The sequence below is a fragment of the Nomascus leucogenys genome, unplaced genomic scaffold (assembly GCF_006542625.1).
Source record: "Nomascus leucogenys isolate Asia unplaced genomic scaffold, Asia_NLE_v1 Super-Scaffold_258, whole genome shotgun sequence".
Classification (NCBI taxonomy): Eukaryota; Metazoa; Chordata; class Mammalia; order Primates; family Hylobatidae; genus Nomascus; species Nomascus leucogenys.
The window spans coordinates 3,409,657-3,426,083 of record NW_022095769.1 but is presented as its reverse complement, the minus strand read 5'-3'; the positions used below and the strand labels follow the sequence as shown (position 1 = coordinate 3,426,083).

Genomic DNA, 16,427 nt, shown 5'->3' with positions numbered 1-16,427 from the left:
AGAGCGCACCACTGCACTCCAGCCTGGAGAACAAGAGCAAAACTTCCATCTCAAAAAAAAAAAAAAAGTTTGAAAAACACTCATATCAATACTTTAAAAAACAAAAATTATATATAGAAGGGTAAACTGTGAGAAGTAAGATTCAGTTTTAATATTCTTGTACCCTTCCTAGAAATGTATGTACAGTCATGTGTTAACGGCCAACATACATTCTGAGAAATGCTTCGTTAGACAATTTTGTCATCGTGTACTTACACAAACTTAAATGGTAGTGCCCACTACACACCTAGCCTATGTGCCATATAGCCTATTGCTCCTAGGCTACAAACCTGTACAGCATGTTGCTATACTGAATACTATAGGCAGCTGAAGTACAATGATAAGTACTTGTGTATCTAAACATAGAAAAGGCACAGTATAGGCTGGGTGCAGTAGCTCAGCGCCTGTACTCGCAACAAGACTGCAACTGCACTCCAGCCTGGGTGAAAGGGTGAGACCCTGTCTCAAAAAAAAAAAAAAAAAAAAAAAAGAAATACAGTATAAACAGGGTATTATAATCTTATTAGACCATAATCATATACGTGATCTGTCACTGATGAAATATGCAGCACATGACTATATTTTTGTTCAGTAATCAGACTGTAACTTTTACCTTATTTTGCAACTTTTTTTAACTTAAAAGACTTAAGAGATTTGAAAAATTCTTCTTAATCCCGTTGCTAGTGTTGTCCCTGGTCTGAGTAAGAATATTTTTGTTGGCCAGGGATGGTGGCTCACACCTGTAATCCTGGCACTTTGGGAGGCCGAGGCAGGTGGATCACGAGGTCAGGAGTTCGAGACCAGCCTAACCAACATGGTGAAACCCCATCTCTACTAAAAATACAAAAATTAGCCGGGCGTGGTGGCACATACCTGTAATCCCAGCTACTCAGGAGGCTGAGGCAGGAGAGCTGCTTGAACCTGGGAGGCGGAGATTGCAGTGAGCCAAGATCATGCCATTGCACTCCAGCCTATGTGACAAAGCGAGACTCTGTCTCAAAAAAAAAAGGAATATTTTTGTTAGCAGCCCCTCCCCCTTAAAGAGATGTACAGTTTTGTCTGGGATTATGCTGATTAGCTGGGGCATGGGGCCAAGTTGGTCAGCACTGCTGTGGGGCTGACCTCTTTCTGCTGGCAGGTAGAGTGGGTGTTCCAGCCTCTTTCTGGCAGGAAGATAGGAGGACTCAAGTAAGGCCTGTGGAAGGGCTGCTACCACTAGCCATCTACCTAAGGCAGGAAGTGAGAAGAGGTCCTGGTGGAAGGCTGGGAGCCGAACAGGACTTAGGCTTAACAAAAGACCAAACTCTTCAGGGTGACTGACTTGGGTGGGTGTGGGAAAGCTTACTTTGTCTTGACTTGAGCAGTTGTAGGCTTCATTCAAACTGATTTTTTTTCTCACATCTTACTCATGTTAAGGAGATGGAAATAGACCCATATTTTCAACCTCTGCCCTGCATAGATCTCACCAATGAAGGTGGGGCTGTTTCAGTATCAATAAAAATAAAATAGTAAACTATAGAGGGAAAATCGTGATCTAGAGACATGCTTCAGTGTCATCAAGACTGGCCTCCATAGCTGACATTTCCCCACCTTTACTGGGGAAAGCTGAGTAATAATTAGTCCAACAGTCTGGTGAACAGGGAGGTACTTTCCATAGAGCCCTGTCAAGCTGGCCTCATCCCTGCTTTTATAACCCCCAGCTAAACCAAACCTTGCTGCCCCTCTTCACGTTTGCTTGGTAAACAGTTCCTTATGGAAAAAAACATCCCCACTATCCTCAAGTCCGCTACCTACCTCATCCTGTAGGCACTGACCAAGAGCAACTTTAGAAGCTCATGCTAAATATGGTTTAGGGCACACCATGGTGAACAGGTGGACAGCAAGAAGCCTGTTTCCATATTGATGTACCATATGTATACAAACACAGGTACTAGATTGGTGTCTGCTTCTGAGTCATTTTCCCAGCCAAGTATAGAAATTCTGTAGCAAAGCCCATGTGCTTCATGATCATGAGTAGTTAAGCCTTGTTTTTCTATCACAGATCCCCCTCTGTTAAGTGAAAGGGACCCACAAACCTTCAACTTGTCATTTTGTCAATATGCCAAAAATAACCTTTCTTTTTACCTTTACTGTATTACATAGAAGTCAATCATCTTCCTTGCCTCTGGCTCTGAACTTTGGAGTGGAGAATGAACCATTTGGGGACTATGGGAAAACTTAACACTGTGTGTGAAACTTAACACAAGTTCTAGTCCTTGTTCAGTTAGTGTCTGCCTGAATTAGCTGAGAAACAGAATTTAGTACACATATTGTCTCTGGAGTAGTGTGAGAATCTGGTACCTTGCAAAAGAGGGCTGTTTTCAAAAATTAGCTGGATGGAATTCTTTGTCTTCATTTTTGAACACATCATACCAACAAAGGTCTTAAAGCTGTTTTGGTTGTTTTTTTTTTTTTTGAGACGGAGTCTCGCTCTGTCACCCAGGCTGGAGTGTAGTGGCGCAATCTCGGCTCACTGCAAGCTCCACCTTCTGGGTTCACGCCATTCTCCTGCCTCAGCCTGCCGAGTAGCTGGGACTACAGGCGCCCACCACTGCGCCCAGCTAATTTTTTGTATTTTTGGTAGAGATGGGGTTTCACCGTGTTAGCCAGGATGGTCTTGATCTCCTGACCTCATGATCCGCCCGCCTTGGCCTCCCAAAGTGCTGGGATTACAGGCGTGAGCCGCCGCGCCCAGCCTGCTGTTTTGGTTTTTTTTTTGGAGACAGGATCTAGCTTTGTCACCCACGCTGGAGTGCAGTGGCGCGATCTTGGCTCACTGTAAAACTACCTCTAGGCTCAAGCTATTCTCCCACCTCAGCCTCCTGGTAGCTGGCATACAGGCGTGCACCACCATGCCCGGCTAATTTTTGTATTTTTAGTAGAGATGGGGTTTCGCCATGTTGTCCAGTCTGGTCTTGAACTCCTGAGTTCAAGAGATCTGTCTGCCTCAGCCTCCAAAGTGCTGGGATTACAGGTGTGAGCCACTGCGCCCAGTCTTAAAACTGCTTCTTTTCCAGCCTAACTTAAACTGCAGAATGGAGATAGGTTGCACAGTATTTTTTACTTAATTGTAGATGCTCTTCAACTAAGGAAACAAAAAATCTAGTTCACTTGGGGAGAGGTGGAGAATAGACCAAGGAGTTGGCATTCTGCCTTTTGTGTCAAACGCAAGTGTAACTGGGGTAATACAGTTGACTTGAACTTTCCAATTCTCAGTTAGGGGCTGAAGCAGTAATTGAAATGGGCTAGTGTCCCAAAGCCAGGCCTCAAAGTTGCCCAGCCTGACCCTAACTATGCAAATAGCAAAAAGGGCAGGCTTGGTCAAAGTCAACTAGGATTTAAAAATCCACTTGGGGTAAACAGTGGCTTTGGTGCTATCACAAACCACCATACAAACCAACAAGGTCACAAGGCAGACCCAGTTGTGCCGCTGGTATATTGTAAAACAAGTTATTTAATACAACCAAAAACTATAGAAGCTGAATTGTCAGCACCTATTCTAAACTTGATATTTAGCCTTCCCTCACTTTTGCCACTTCATTAGCCTAAGGAAAAAAAAAAAAAAGCCTTTAAAAGGCACTGCTCTGCTTGCCCCCACAGAGCAGGGCCAACTGTGCTTTTCATCCCAGCAGGATGGTTTTATTTCACATTTCATTTGCTTTCAACATTCAGCAGTTTATTCAACAGGAAACTTACATGGCCAAGGTCAATTAAGTCATCCATAAGAGAGACAAGTAACTTTAAACTTCACACACTAGATAGGAAAGCAGTAGCTTTTGGGGAAAAAACCTCAGTGCTGGACAATCGTCGTCAAAACAAGGTGATGTGCAGATCCACAGACTGACAAGTTGTCTTGGGATCTTAAGCTCTCCTCTATCAAACTCCTGTAATCCCACACCAGAACACTAGGATGCCCCTCCCTGATCATTGTTTCCTACTGCTGAAAGCCAAGACTCCTTTATTAAGTTGAACGCTAATACTGAGCCTGGACTTAGTTCAGTTATATCAGCTTTAAATTATAAATGAGAACATATCTACATCAGAAGACCCAACTTGCACATTAATCCAAGCTATCATTTTCCCTTTTACTATGAGAAATAATTCTTCATAATGCAGATTCCCAATGCCACAGTCCATAAAGATGTGCCAAGGACACAGACAAACCCCAAATGGCAAAAGTTTAAGATCAAATTGAGCCAAGTCTATGGCCACCACAGAATTGAGAGTTCTGGAATATAAGGTCATATCTGAAAATAGGTATTTAAAAATTTAATTAGGCGAGGTGCAGTGGCTTACACCTGTAATTCTAACACTTTGGGAGGCAGAGACAGGAGGATTGCTTGAGCCCAGGAGTTCGAGACCAGCCTGGGCAACACAGACCCCACCTCTACTAAAAGTTAAAAAAAAAAAAAAAAAAATTAGCAGGGCATTACGGCACACACCTGTAGTCCCAGCTACTCAGGAGGCTGAGGTGGGAGGATCCCTTTACTTTAGCCCAGGAGGATGAGGCTGCCGTGAGCCATGGTAGCACCACTGCACTCTAGACTAGATGCCAGAAACCATTTCTCTCCCCCCAAAAATAAATAAAAATTTAATTACTAAAAATTACTTAAAATTGGTCGTCAAAATTTTCAAATGATAATTAAATGCAGGAACAATTATTCCTCAGCACTGTCAGAGTGTTTCTGTGGTCATTACTCCATCCATTTACAATACTAAATAGAAACCTAAGGCAATGCAGGAGCAAGATTTTTGTTTAATGGCTCTGCCAGTACAGAACACCTCAGGTAATAATGATATCACAATATTAACAAGCTCCCCTTTTCTAATAGTAACTAAGATAATTTATTGCCTCTTTAATTCCTGGGCAGGAGGTCTATGGATGGTGCAATTTCATGGAAACCACCCAGGAAACATGTTTTTCCACTGCCTGAAGAAATATTCTTTAGCTGGGAGTGGTGGTTCACGCCTATAATCCCAGCACTTTGGGAAGCCAAGGCAGGTGGATCACTTGAGGTCAGGGATTCGAGACCAGCCTGGCTAACATGGTGAAACCTCATCTCTACCAAAGATACAAAAATTAGCCAGGTGTGGTGGGGGCATGCCTGTAGTCCCAGCTACTCAGGAGGCTGAAGCAGGAGAATCGCTTGAACCCAGGAGGCGGAGGTTGCAGTGAGCTGAGATTGTGCCACTGCACTCCAGCCTGGGTGACAGCAAGATTCTGTCTCAAAAGAAAAAACAAAAAACAAAGAAATATTCTCTGAATACTTTCTCAAGCTGACTTAAGATTTGTTGTGATATTTGTAACAGTTTGAATTTGTGGCCTCAACAGTTGATCCTTAAACCAGTGATCTAGTAATATGCTAATTGGCTTTTGAAAATAACAAAATTGTGATTACCTAGCTTCAACTCAGTTTTCACTGCATGCCTATCAGTATTACTGTTTTCTCTGGGGGAGAATGATACAGTTTTTACAACAGCTCAGGAATGCCACAAATGACAAGTCAGTCAGTTCCAAAGGTTAAGGCCAAAGCTGACTAGTAGTCCATTTGGGATACAAACCAAGGCTGTAGTTTCATTTCAGTGCATCTGATGGTGCAGAACAGAACCAGAACACCTCCACTTAAACTCCCTTAATTAGCTACCGACAGCTGTGCTACTGCCAACCACCACCAGGGCACACACTCAGACCTCTGTGTGGGAAGGCCTGTCTGTGACCCAGACCTTCAGTAAGGCTCCCCAGCTCCATTTATGTCTCCCGAGAACTTTCCTGAGGAGGCTTTCTGAAAAAATTATCTACACATCAATTTATTTTAAACAAATGCTTTGCACGAGTGAGTAGTACTCAACTGTTACACTGTTCTCAGTGGAAATCCTATTTCTGTTACAAACATGACAAGTTGGCCGGGTGTGGTGGCTCATTCCTGTAATCCCAGCACTTTGGAAGGCCAAGGTGGGCGGATCATGAGGTCAGGAGATCGAGACCATCCTGGCCAACATGGTGAAACCCTGTCTCCACTAAAATACAAAAAATTAGCCGGGTGTGGTGGCGTGCACCTGTAGTCCCAGCTACTCAGGAGGATGAGGCGGGGAATCACTTGAACCCAGGAGGTGGAGGTTGCAGTGAGCTGAGATCGCACCACTGCACTCCAGCCTGGCAACAGAGCAAGACTCTAAAAAAAAAAAAAAGACAAGTCCAAGGCCAGGCACAGTGGCTCACGCCTGTAATCCCAGCACTTTGGGAGGCCGAGGCAGCGGATCACCTGAGGTTAGAAGTTCGAGACCAGCCTGGCCAACATGGCAAAACCCCATCTCTACTAAAAAAATTTAAAAATTAGCCAGGTGTGGTGGCACGTGCCTGTAGTCCCAGCTACTCGGGAGGCTGAGGCAGGAGAATCGCTTGAACCCGGGAGGCAGAGGTTGTAGTGAGCCCAGATCACACCACTGTACTCCAGCCTGGGTGACAGCAAGACTCCGTCTCAAAAAAAAAAAAAAAAAAAAAAAAAAAATCACAGGCAGAAAATGACGTTTTAAATCAGTGCTCAAACACAGGGCCAAATTCCTGGAAAATTTTGGAGAAGCAGATTCTAGCCAAGGTCATATAATCTATTACATACCATAGGCAGGATCTAAACCTAACTTAAAAACTGATGTTTCCAAATATATCATAGTTTGGAAGTGCTATCAGGTCAGAGTGCTCAATAAACTTTTGGCAGTACTGAAGACAGCATGATGCGACCATCTTTACAATCTCTGCAGCAACTGATAAATGCTCAGTAAGTATTTACTAAATTAACATGGTGCGACCACTTAAAGATTCAGGCCAGGCACTAGATTTTCAAGCTTACAGTGTTCGAGAAATAAAACCATTCAAGTGAGGAAGCCATTTCCAACAGGCTGAACCTATAAGGCAAGAAGGGTTCCTGGTAAGACTTAAGACAGAAATCAGGGATTATAAATCTATAGTTTTATTAAGACAAAAACTGACAGTGTAGTATGAAGTTTACATTTAAACAAAGTTTACACAGAAATCTAACACATGCCTAAAAGAATTTTACAATGTAGCTCTAGATGCAAGTCTAGACAATATCAAGAACTGATGGATCTCATGACTCAAGACAGCATTTTGGGTATGTTACTTCTTAGGATTTCTTAAAAAATTGTTTTTGTGTGTGTGTGTGTGTTTTTAAGTGAACCACTGCCCAATATGAAAGTTTAATCTTCTCCTGAGACCAAGGCTTTTGAAATCACTAAACTCTTGGATCAATTCAGTGAAACTTGTGCTGTCAGTGACTGAACCCTGCCAACAATGGTTTCAGTGTTCAAAGCTCAAAAAAGAGAACGGCTCCAAGAGTTCTCCCCACTAAAAATGGCTCCAAGAGTTTTCCCCACTAAGAGCATGGGCCATTGTCTTTCCCTACTATCTTATCTCCTCTACCATCCTCTTCCTCTTCCCTAACACCTCAGCCAGTGGCTTGGATGAACAAGCTGATATTTATAACTTCGTTACTGGAAAAGAAAGGGTCTTCTAATTTCAGGAATTAGCACCTCTAAGGCAGAATGATCTGCTTGTACTGTATACTCTCCAATGAAAGACCTTCCCTCCTCATCAATTTCCATCTCCAAAATGGCAACTTTGGTAACTTATGAACAGGCTTAGTCCTTTGTGGGAACAGCAATTAAGTTTAGGCAGGGAACACCTTGGCTTATAGGTTTCAGACATTCACAGCTTTTAAACAGTCTCTCACAGTCCTTATTTATGGTGCCAATGACATTTTTTTTAAAGGTAAAATATTCTGGACATAGAAGCAAATCATTAGTTGTCTGTTCTTTTCCATTGCTTCACCATTTCCCCATCAGGCCCCAAATGTTAATCAAAATGATGCTACCCATCTCCCTTTCTCCCCTCCCCATCCCTCCCTCCCCCAAATAATACACCAGTAATAGCCAAAAACTACACACATGCTACGCTGTAAAAATGCAGAGTTAACACTATTGGGAAGAAGGCTGTGGGTTGTGGAGATGCTCTTTGAAGATCTACAGTATTTTTTTGCTCTCCCACACACCCAATTCTGCAAGTTTTGTCCTTCATAGAAGGCCCTTTGCTTTTCACAGCAAAGTGCAGAAAAGGTTGCCTTGAAACACTTACCCCTTTCCCCTCCACTGGGATGGGTGTGCAAACTATACAGCTTGAAACGGCTTTAAAGCACAAAGCACTTGGGCTGCTGCAGGGCACAGAAACTATACTGGCTCTTCAAAGGACATCTTCTCAAGCCACCTCTATGGTGTCAAGACAAGTAGAACTCCTTCCCTTCCCACTTGAAACCCACAGTCAGATGTGACAGGGGCTGGTACTCAGGAGCGTTAATTCTTGTCATCTTTTTTGTCATCATCCTCCGAGGGGTAGGAATGCCACGTCAGCCTTTCCTCATAGAAGGATATGACAACCTGTGGGCACTTGACATTGGCTTCCTTGGCAGGGACCAGGTCAGCCTCATCAGAGTTTTTCCTGCAGAATAAAGCAAAGAGAGACTTTCAGACCAGGTGCTGGTGGTCTATCTTAAGTTGGATAACCCAGGGGACAGTGCTTTAAAAATAGTAATTTTAGAAAAATAGGCTAGGGAACAATGAAGATGTGGCCCAAGCAGCATTTACTGGCAATTTTATGTCAAGTGGCATCCTCAGAGTTAACTCTCCTGTTGAAAATTCCCTCTGGGGATTCGTGTATGTCAAAAGCCAGGTCAATGGACTTAACCAATCACATCTGAACATCTGGGCAAGGCCCCAAAAAGCATGACTCTCTAGATTCTCTGAGGGAAGAGAAGCTACCACACTCCTCCAAAAGCCATATCCCAGCTGATAAGAATCCATGGAGAAATCTTGGCTTTGTAATAGGATTTTTTTGAGACGGAATCTCATTCTGTTGCCCAGGCTGGAGTGCAGTGGCGCGATCTCGGCTCACCACAACCTCCACCTCCTGGGTTCAAGCGATTTTCCTGCCTCAGCCTCCCCTAGTAGCTGGGATTATAGGTGTGCGCCACCACGCCCGGCTAACTTTTTTATTTTTAGTAGAGATGGGGTTTTGCCATCTCTACTAAAGATGTTGGCCAGGCTCATCTTGAACTCCTGACCTCAGGTGATCCACCTGCCTCAGCCTCCCAAAGTGTTGGGATTACAGACATAAGCCACCGCGCCCGGCCCATAATAGGATTAAATACCACATCTGGCATTGGCCAGAGCAAATGAAGATGGACACCTTTTGCATAATCGTAATTACACTGACACTTCCAAATGCTATCCTCGCATAACTTCCAGGTGCTTTGAAATGATGTTTCAACATTGGCAGGTAGAAAATGAGGGAGCTGTATTTTTCTGAATTTTAAAATGTTTTCAAGTGGCCGGGTGTGCTGGCTCACGCCTGTAATCCCAGCACTTTGGGAAGCTGAGGCAGGTGGATCACGAGGTCAGATCGAGACCATCCTGGCTAACACGGTGAAACCCTGTCTCTACTAAAAATACAAAAATTAGCCTGGTGTGGTGGCAGGCACCTGTAGTCCCAGCAACTCGGGAGGCTGAGGCAGGAGAATGGCGTGAACCCGAGAGGCAGAGCTTGCAGTGAGCCGAGATCATGCCACTGCACTCCAGCCTGGGTGACAGAGTGAGACTCTGTCTCAAAAAAAAAAAGTTTTCAAAATTTGAAAATCATACACATTATAAGGGAATTAGGAGTAAACTCTTAGGCTGGGAGCAGTAGCTCACGCCTATAATCCCAGCACTTTGGGAGGCCAAGGTGGGCAGGCCCAGGAGTTCAAGACCAGCTTGGTCAACATGGCAAAACCGTGTTGCTACTAAAAATACAAAAATTACCCAGGCATGGTGGTGTGCGCCTATAATCCCAACTACTCGGGAGGCTGAGGCACAAGAATTGCTTGAACCTGGGAGGTGGAGGTTGTAGTGAACAGAGATCGCCTCACTGCACTCCAGCCTGGGTGACAGAACGAGACTCTGTCTCATTAAAAAAAAAAAAAAAAAACAAACTCTTATCTTCAGGTTATTAGGAATGTCCTAGACAGAAGCAGTAGCATAAGGCAAGCAGAAGATACCTGATGAGATCTCTGACAAAGCACCACCCCAAATCTCCAGACCCTTAATAACAGGAAATCAGAGCCACATAGTCCCGTGGAGCAGAAGAGTAAGCTGATAACATATGTTTTTGAACAATGGACCCAAAAGAATGGGAGGGAAATGGGAATCTGAAGCATGCTGCCATTTGCTGACAGCTGAACAACACCCTCTGAGTTAAATTTAGTCATTTCACTCCCTAGAAATATTTACTACTTTTAGAAATATACAAAAATCTCCATTCTCCAGTAAAATAACTTTTTAAAATGTACTTGGTCTTATAATCAAATCCAGTTTTAATCTGTAGACAGCAGTGAGTCTGCCAGGTGCAGTGGCTCACGCACCTGTTAGAATCCTTTGGAGTGATTATTCATCAATGTCTGAAGCGCATGAGATTTTCCCTATGTAATCCTAGCACCTTGGGAGGCCGAGGTGGGTGGATCACCTGAGGTCAGGAGTTTGAGACCAGCCTGGCCAACATGGTGAAACCCCATCTCTACTAAAAATACAAAAATCAGCCGGGCGTGGTAGCACATGCCTGTAATCCCAGCTACTTGAGAGGCTGAGGCAGAATCATCGTTGAACCCGGGGGGGCGGAGGTTGCAGTGAGCTGAGATCGCACCACTGCACTCCAGCCTGGGCAAAAGAGTGAGACTCTGTCTCAAAAAAAAAAAAAAAAAAAAAAGACAGTAATGAGTCAACCAAAGGAGTACAATCTTAAGCAATATGGAGATACTACTGGAACTCACACTGGTCACATGCAGAAAACACATATTCTGGCTAGACTGGGTAACTCATGGTCTAACTTCTCCCACCCCATAGGCAGCACCTTAAAAATGAACTTTTCTCTTATAGGTTAACAGTAAATCAGCTAAAAGAGGGGCAGCTCCAATAACCGCCTAGGGAATACACAGAAGAGAAAAGGTTAGTTAGTTGTGACTCTGGCTTTCAGTGATGCCAAAGTTAGGCCCCTCTAGCCATACTGTAAAAGAGGATAATTAATACAGACATGAGTTTCAGAGTAAGTTCTGGACTGACAAAAGGACAAAGCTCCACAGACGTGTGTGTGTGTGTGTATTTTAAAGGACAAAGTTTCTAGAATGCTGCCTTCATTGGCAATGGCTTAGAATTACTCCTTCCTAATTTTAAATACCATCATTGAGATCCATTTTGGGGGGAGAATGAGCACGAAATAGGAAGAATGGCCTTCTTTTGACAGAGTAGGAAAATTACAGAGATTGTTGGGATAACTATCTTCATTAGGCTGTTTCATGGAGTATTACTATCACTGGTATTTATACTCATAATGGAAAAAAGCAGGCTTGCTCTATGCTTGATAGCAGTTAAGGAGCCTTGCTGACCCCTGCTGGCTGATCCTGTAATTGTAGAATCTGCACAAATTGAAAGGGATCCAACAATTAAGGACAAGAGGAAGAACTACAGATTCTTTCCTAACCCTGAGAATTTAGCAGAATTTCTGATTCTGGGGCCAGCCTCATCTTTATTAAGGAGGTGGTAGAAGGAGAGGGTGGTCCAATCACATTTCATTTTTTCCCTCTTTATTTACAGAAGTGAAATGTAATTCCTTCCCACACTCTTTCCACTCTAGATTGTCTCCCCTCCTAAAAATATGGGCAAAGACCTAAGATTCCTAAGGGCTCCTACCTGTAACTCATGAGTCCAGGGTGGTAGTCAGGCCGAGGGTCACTATCGAAGGACTATGCAATCTTAACAATTTCACACTTGGGTGACTGGAATTTCAAAGGTCCAGCTCTTTTCCTCTGGCATGAAACCAATGGGAGAAGAAAAAAAACAACCACACAGAGCCACTGGCTGACTCACCATTTCATCAGGAACATGAGCTCTCCACTGGAGTCTGTAGCTCCAATAATCCGCTCTGGCTCCAAACCTCGAGCAAAGCCTCGTGGCTTTTCTGACTGTAAAAACAAGATAGGTAGAACAATTTTATCTATATGGGACTATTATCCAGACTGGAACCGTTCTTGTGTCTCTGCTTAATGTAATTACAAACTCTTTTTTTTTTTTTTTTTTTGACGGAATCTCACTCTGTCGCCCAGGATGGAGTGCAGTGGTACGATCTCGGCTCACTGCAGCTTCTGCCTCCCAGGTTCAAGTGATTCTCCTGCCTCAGCCTCCCAAGTAGCTGGGACCACAGGCACATGCCACCACGTCCGGCTAATTTTTTGTATTTTTAGTAGAGACCAAGTTTCGCCGTGTTAGTCAGGATGGTCTTGATCTCCTGAACTTGTGATCCGCCCGCCTCGGCCTCCCAAGGGGCTGAGATTACAGATGTGAGCCACCGTGCCCGGCCCAATCACAAACTCTTTTGCCAATATTTCACCAATACCTTGGCTCAAAGTAAGAGAGCTGTTAGAATCCTTTGGAGTGATTATTCATCAATGTCTGAAGCGCATGAGATTTTCCCTATGTGAAAAGGGACATACAGCCCAAGCAAAATCAATGTTTACAACTATCTCTTCACTCTCAAAAAACAACTTACTTTAAGGTACTGATTAAGTCAAAATAGCCACCTCACACCTTTAATGATTAAACATTGAAAACTATTTTTTACAAGAATGAATTCACTTGCCCTTATATCTGTCCCCAGCAAGTATTCCATTTACTGCTCCTGTACCATGGATAAAAAGTAAGAGATCATGTGGCTTCATAAGAGTACACTCTCACTTTGTAGGCATTAGCCTACCTAAGATTTCAGGACTAAGAAGAGACAGCTGCTAATATCTGGGAAGAAGCAGAACAAAACTACTTTGACAGTAGTTTGAATTGTGGGCTAGTAAAAATTCTTACTTATATTCTTACCTCTTCTTTCTTCTTCTTTGGTTTGCTCTCCTCTCCCTTATCTTCAGAATCAGAATCAGCTTTGCGCTTGCCTCCCTCTGATTTATCTGTCTCATGTGCTGTTTTCTGTGACTGCAGAAACTCAGCAATGAGGTCGGGGCAATCCAGGTTCTCTTCTGGCTCCCATGTGTTGTCCTCACTGAAACCAGAGGGCACAGCAAGTCACACTTTCACTCAAATAAGTATACTCATACTAAGGATAATCGTAAGAGGACAAGACCTCAGATGTCCATGGAAAAGCTGAAATTTCTTGGGGAATAGGGAAGCTTTTTAGTATAAATAGAAAGCTAAGAAACTGGCTTCCTTCAAAGGCAAATGACTTTTATTTATCAATTTAAATTGGTCTATAGCCACACACAAAACTGTTTCTCAGAAATCACTATGGGCTGGGTACAGTGGCTCATGCCTGTAGTCCCAACACTTTGGGAGGCCCAGGTGGGAGGATTGCTTGAGGCCAGGAGTTAAGAGACAAACCTGGGCAACTAAGCAAGACATGGTGGTGCATGCCTGTGGTATCAGCTACTTAGAAGGCTGAGATGGGAGGGATACCTTGAGCCTGGGAGGTTGAGGCTGCAGCGAGCTATGACTGCACCACTGTACTCCAGCCTGGGTGACAGGGCGAGACCTCGTCTCGAAAGAAATAATTTTTAAAAAGAAGTCATTCTGCTTTGTATTATAAGCAGTAGGCCATATTCCTAATTAAACAATAAGCCATGAAGGTGGGGACTGAGTCACACTGTATCCATCATAGCACTGGAGGTCTCATACATCTCTAGACTCCTGATAAACACCTGGTGGCTACATTTACCTGTGTCAGTGAAACTTACTCTGAGAACCCCTTCCACTTCAGGAGGTACTCCACTTTGCCCTTTACCACTCGACGGTCGAGAACTTTTTCCACCACATATTCCTCTTCCTCCTCTTCTAGCACCTCCTCCACTTTCTTCTTGTTTTGTTTTTTCCCCATAGTGCCCGCCAGCTTTCTGGTGTAAAGGGTGACGCTGCTAAAATGATAAATGAAATAAAAAGGGCATTAGGGAGCACTCTTATTCGTTAGATAATATCTGGATGGTAAGAAAACCAGGGACATGACAGGTGATAATATTGTATGCTGCTTATAATAAGTGTTAGGCCTATTCTCACACTCGATACACAATAGTTTTCTGATATGTCCAGCCATAAAGCTCATAAAACAGCCCCAATTAATCTTACAGCAAACTTTTTTCTTTTTTTTTTGAGAGACGGAGTCTTGCTCTGTTGCCCAGGCTGGAGTGCAGTGGCGCAATCTCGGCTTACTGCAATGCAACCTCCGCCTCCTGGGTTCAATCAATTCTCCTGCCTCAGCTTCCCAAGCAGCTGGGACTACAGGCATGTGCCACCAAGCCCAGCTAATTTTTGCATTTTTTTTTTTTTTTTTTTAGTAGAGACGGGGTTTCACTATGTGTTGGCCAGGCTGGTCTCGAACTCCTGACCTCAGGTGATCCACCTGCCTCGGCCTCCCAAAGTGTTGGAATTACAGGCGTGAGCCACCACACCTGGCCTTCACAGCAAACTTCTTTATTCTTGTGTATCCATTTAAAACTTTTATTCCCATTCTTTGTAATTTAAAAAGGCTCCCAATACTCCTTTTACCATAAAGCATGGTAGCTAGGGCCAGGCGTGCAGGCTCACATGTGCAATCCCAGCCTAGGCAACATAGCAAGATGCCATCTCCACAAAAAAAAACATTGTAAAAGAGCATGGTAGCTAAAATATTGCATTAAATTGAAAGAAGGCCGGGTGCAGTGGCTCACACCTATAATTCTAGCACATTGGGAGGCCGAGGCGGGCAGATCACCTGAGGTCAGGGGTTCAAGACCATCCTGGCCAACATGGCGAGACCCTGTCCCTACTAAAAATACAAAAATTAGCCAGTCATGAGCCAAGATCGCACGACTGTACTCCAGCCTGGGCAACAGAGTGAGACACTGTCTCAAAAAAAAAAAAAAAAAGAAAAAAAAAGAAAAAAAAAAAAAAGAAAAGCAGTCCTCCTAAAAATGTGCACATATCAATAAAACTTACATATTACTCTCTGACTCATACTTTCTCCTATTCCAAGTTTTCCTTTTCATCAAAGTACTGGACTTGAATGTTTTTTTTTTTTCTTTTTTTTTTGAGATGGAGTCTTGCTGTGTCCCCCAGGCTGGAGTGCAGTGGTGCAATTTTGGCTCACTGCAAGCTCCGCCTCCTGGGTTCACACCATTCTCCTGCCTCAGCCTCCTCAGTAGTTGGGACTATTGGCGCCTGCCACCATGCCCAGCTAATTTTTTGTATTCTTAGTAGAGACAAGGTTTCACCATGTTAGCCAGGATGGTCTCGATCTCCTGACCTCGTGATCCGCCCGCCTCGGCCTCCCAAAGTGCTGGGATTACAGGCGTAAGCCACCGAGCCCAGCTCCAGTCCCGGCCCTGCCCCTCCCCCTCTTTTTTTGAGACGGATTCTCACTCCAGCCAGGCTGGAGTACAGTGGCACAGTCTTGGCTCACTGCAACCTCCGCCACCTGGGTTCAAGTGATTCTTTTGCCTCAGCCTCCTGAGTAGCTGGGACTACAGGTGTGTGCTACCATGCCCAGCTAGTTTTTGTATTTTTAGTAGAGACAGGGTTTCGCCATGTTGGCCAGGCTGGTCTCGAACTCCTGACCTCAAGTGATCCACCCGCCATGGCCTCCCAAAGTGCTGGGATTACAGGCATGAGCCACTGTGCCCAGCCATGTTCTCTTGTTCTTTATGCAGTCTTTTCTGAATTGATCTTACAATTCACAAATTTCTTGTTAACTTACTGTATTTAGTTTATTTTACAACTTTTTTTCTTTTTTGAGACAGTGTCTCACTCTATCACCTAGGTTGGAATGCAGTGAAGTAATTATGGCTCACTGCAGCTTTGACCTCCTGGGCTCAAGTGATCCTGCTGCCTCAGTCTCCTAAGTAGCTGGAACCACACGTGTGCGCCACCATGCTTGGCTAATTTTTTAAATTTTTAGTACAGACAAGTTCTCAATATGTTGCCCAGGCTTGTTTCAAACTCCTAGGCTCAAGTGATCCTCCCATCTCAGCCTCCCGAAGTACTGGGATTACAGACATGAGCCATCACACCTGGCCTCCAACTTATTTCTAAAAACTAAGGAAGAGTCATAAAAATGCCAGAATGACCATGAAATTTTCTAAACTGGAACCCTGTAAAAATTTGGAAAACAAGTGTGGGGAAAACAGAACTGTAGTTATCAAAGATAATAGAATCTGAGTTTACTCCTTTATAAAATACATCATCAAGCTGGGTAACATCTAAGGGTTTTTCCAGTGTTGAAATTT

The 16,427-nt window shown here is 43.8% G+C and overlaps 1 protein-coding gene across 3 annotated transcripts in view; it reads right to left on the bottom strand.

Moving 5' to 3' along the window:
• Positions 1-7,023: 7,023 nt before the first annotated feature.
• Positions 7,024-16,427, bottom strand: part of CBX1 (chromobox 1) — a 29,600-nt gene continuing 20,196 nt past the window's right edge. For all 3 annotated transcript variants that reach the window (XM_003278728.2, XM_003278730.4, XM_003278729.4), the window contains 4 exons: positions 13,908-14,084; positions 13,042-13,219; positions 12,043-12,137; positions 7,024-8,587 (listed from right to left, as the gene is read on the bottom strand). In XM_003278728.2, coding sequence (XP_003278776.1) covers positions 8,443-8,587; positions 12,043-12,137; positions 13,042-13,219; positions 13,908-14,047 — 558 coding nt within the window. In that variant the 5' untranslated portion in view covers positions 14,048-14,084 and the 3' untranslated portion in view covers positions 7,024-8,442. The remainder of the gene's footprint in view (positions 8,588-12,042; positions 12,138-13,041; positions 13,220-13,907; positions 14,085-16,427) is intronic.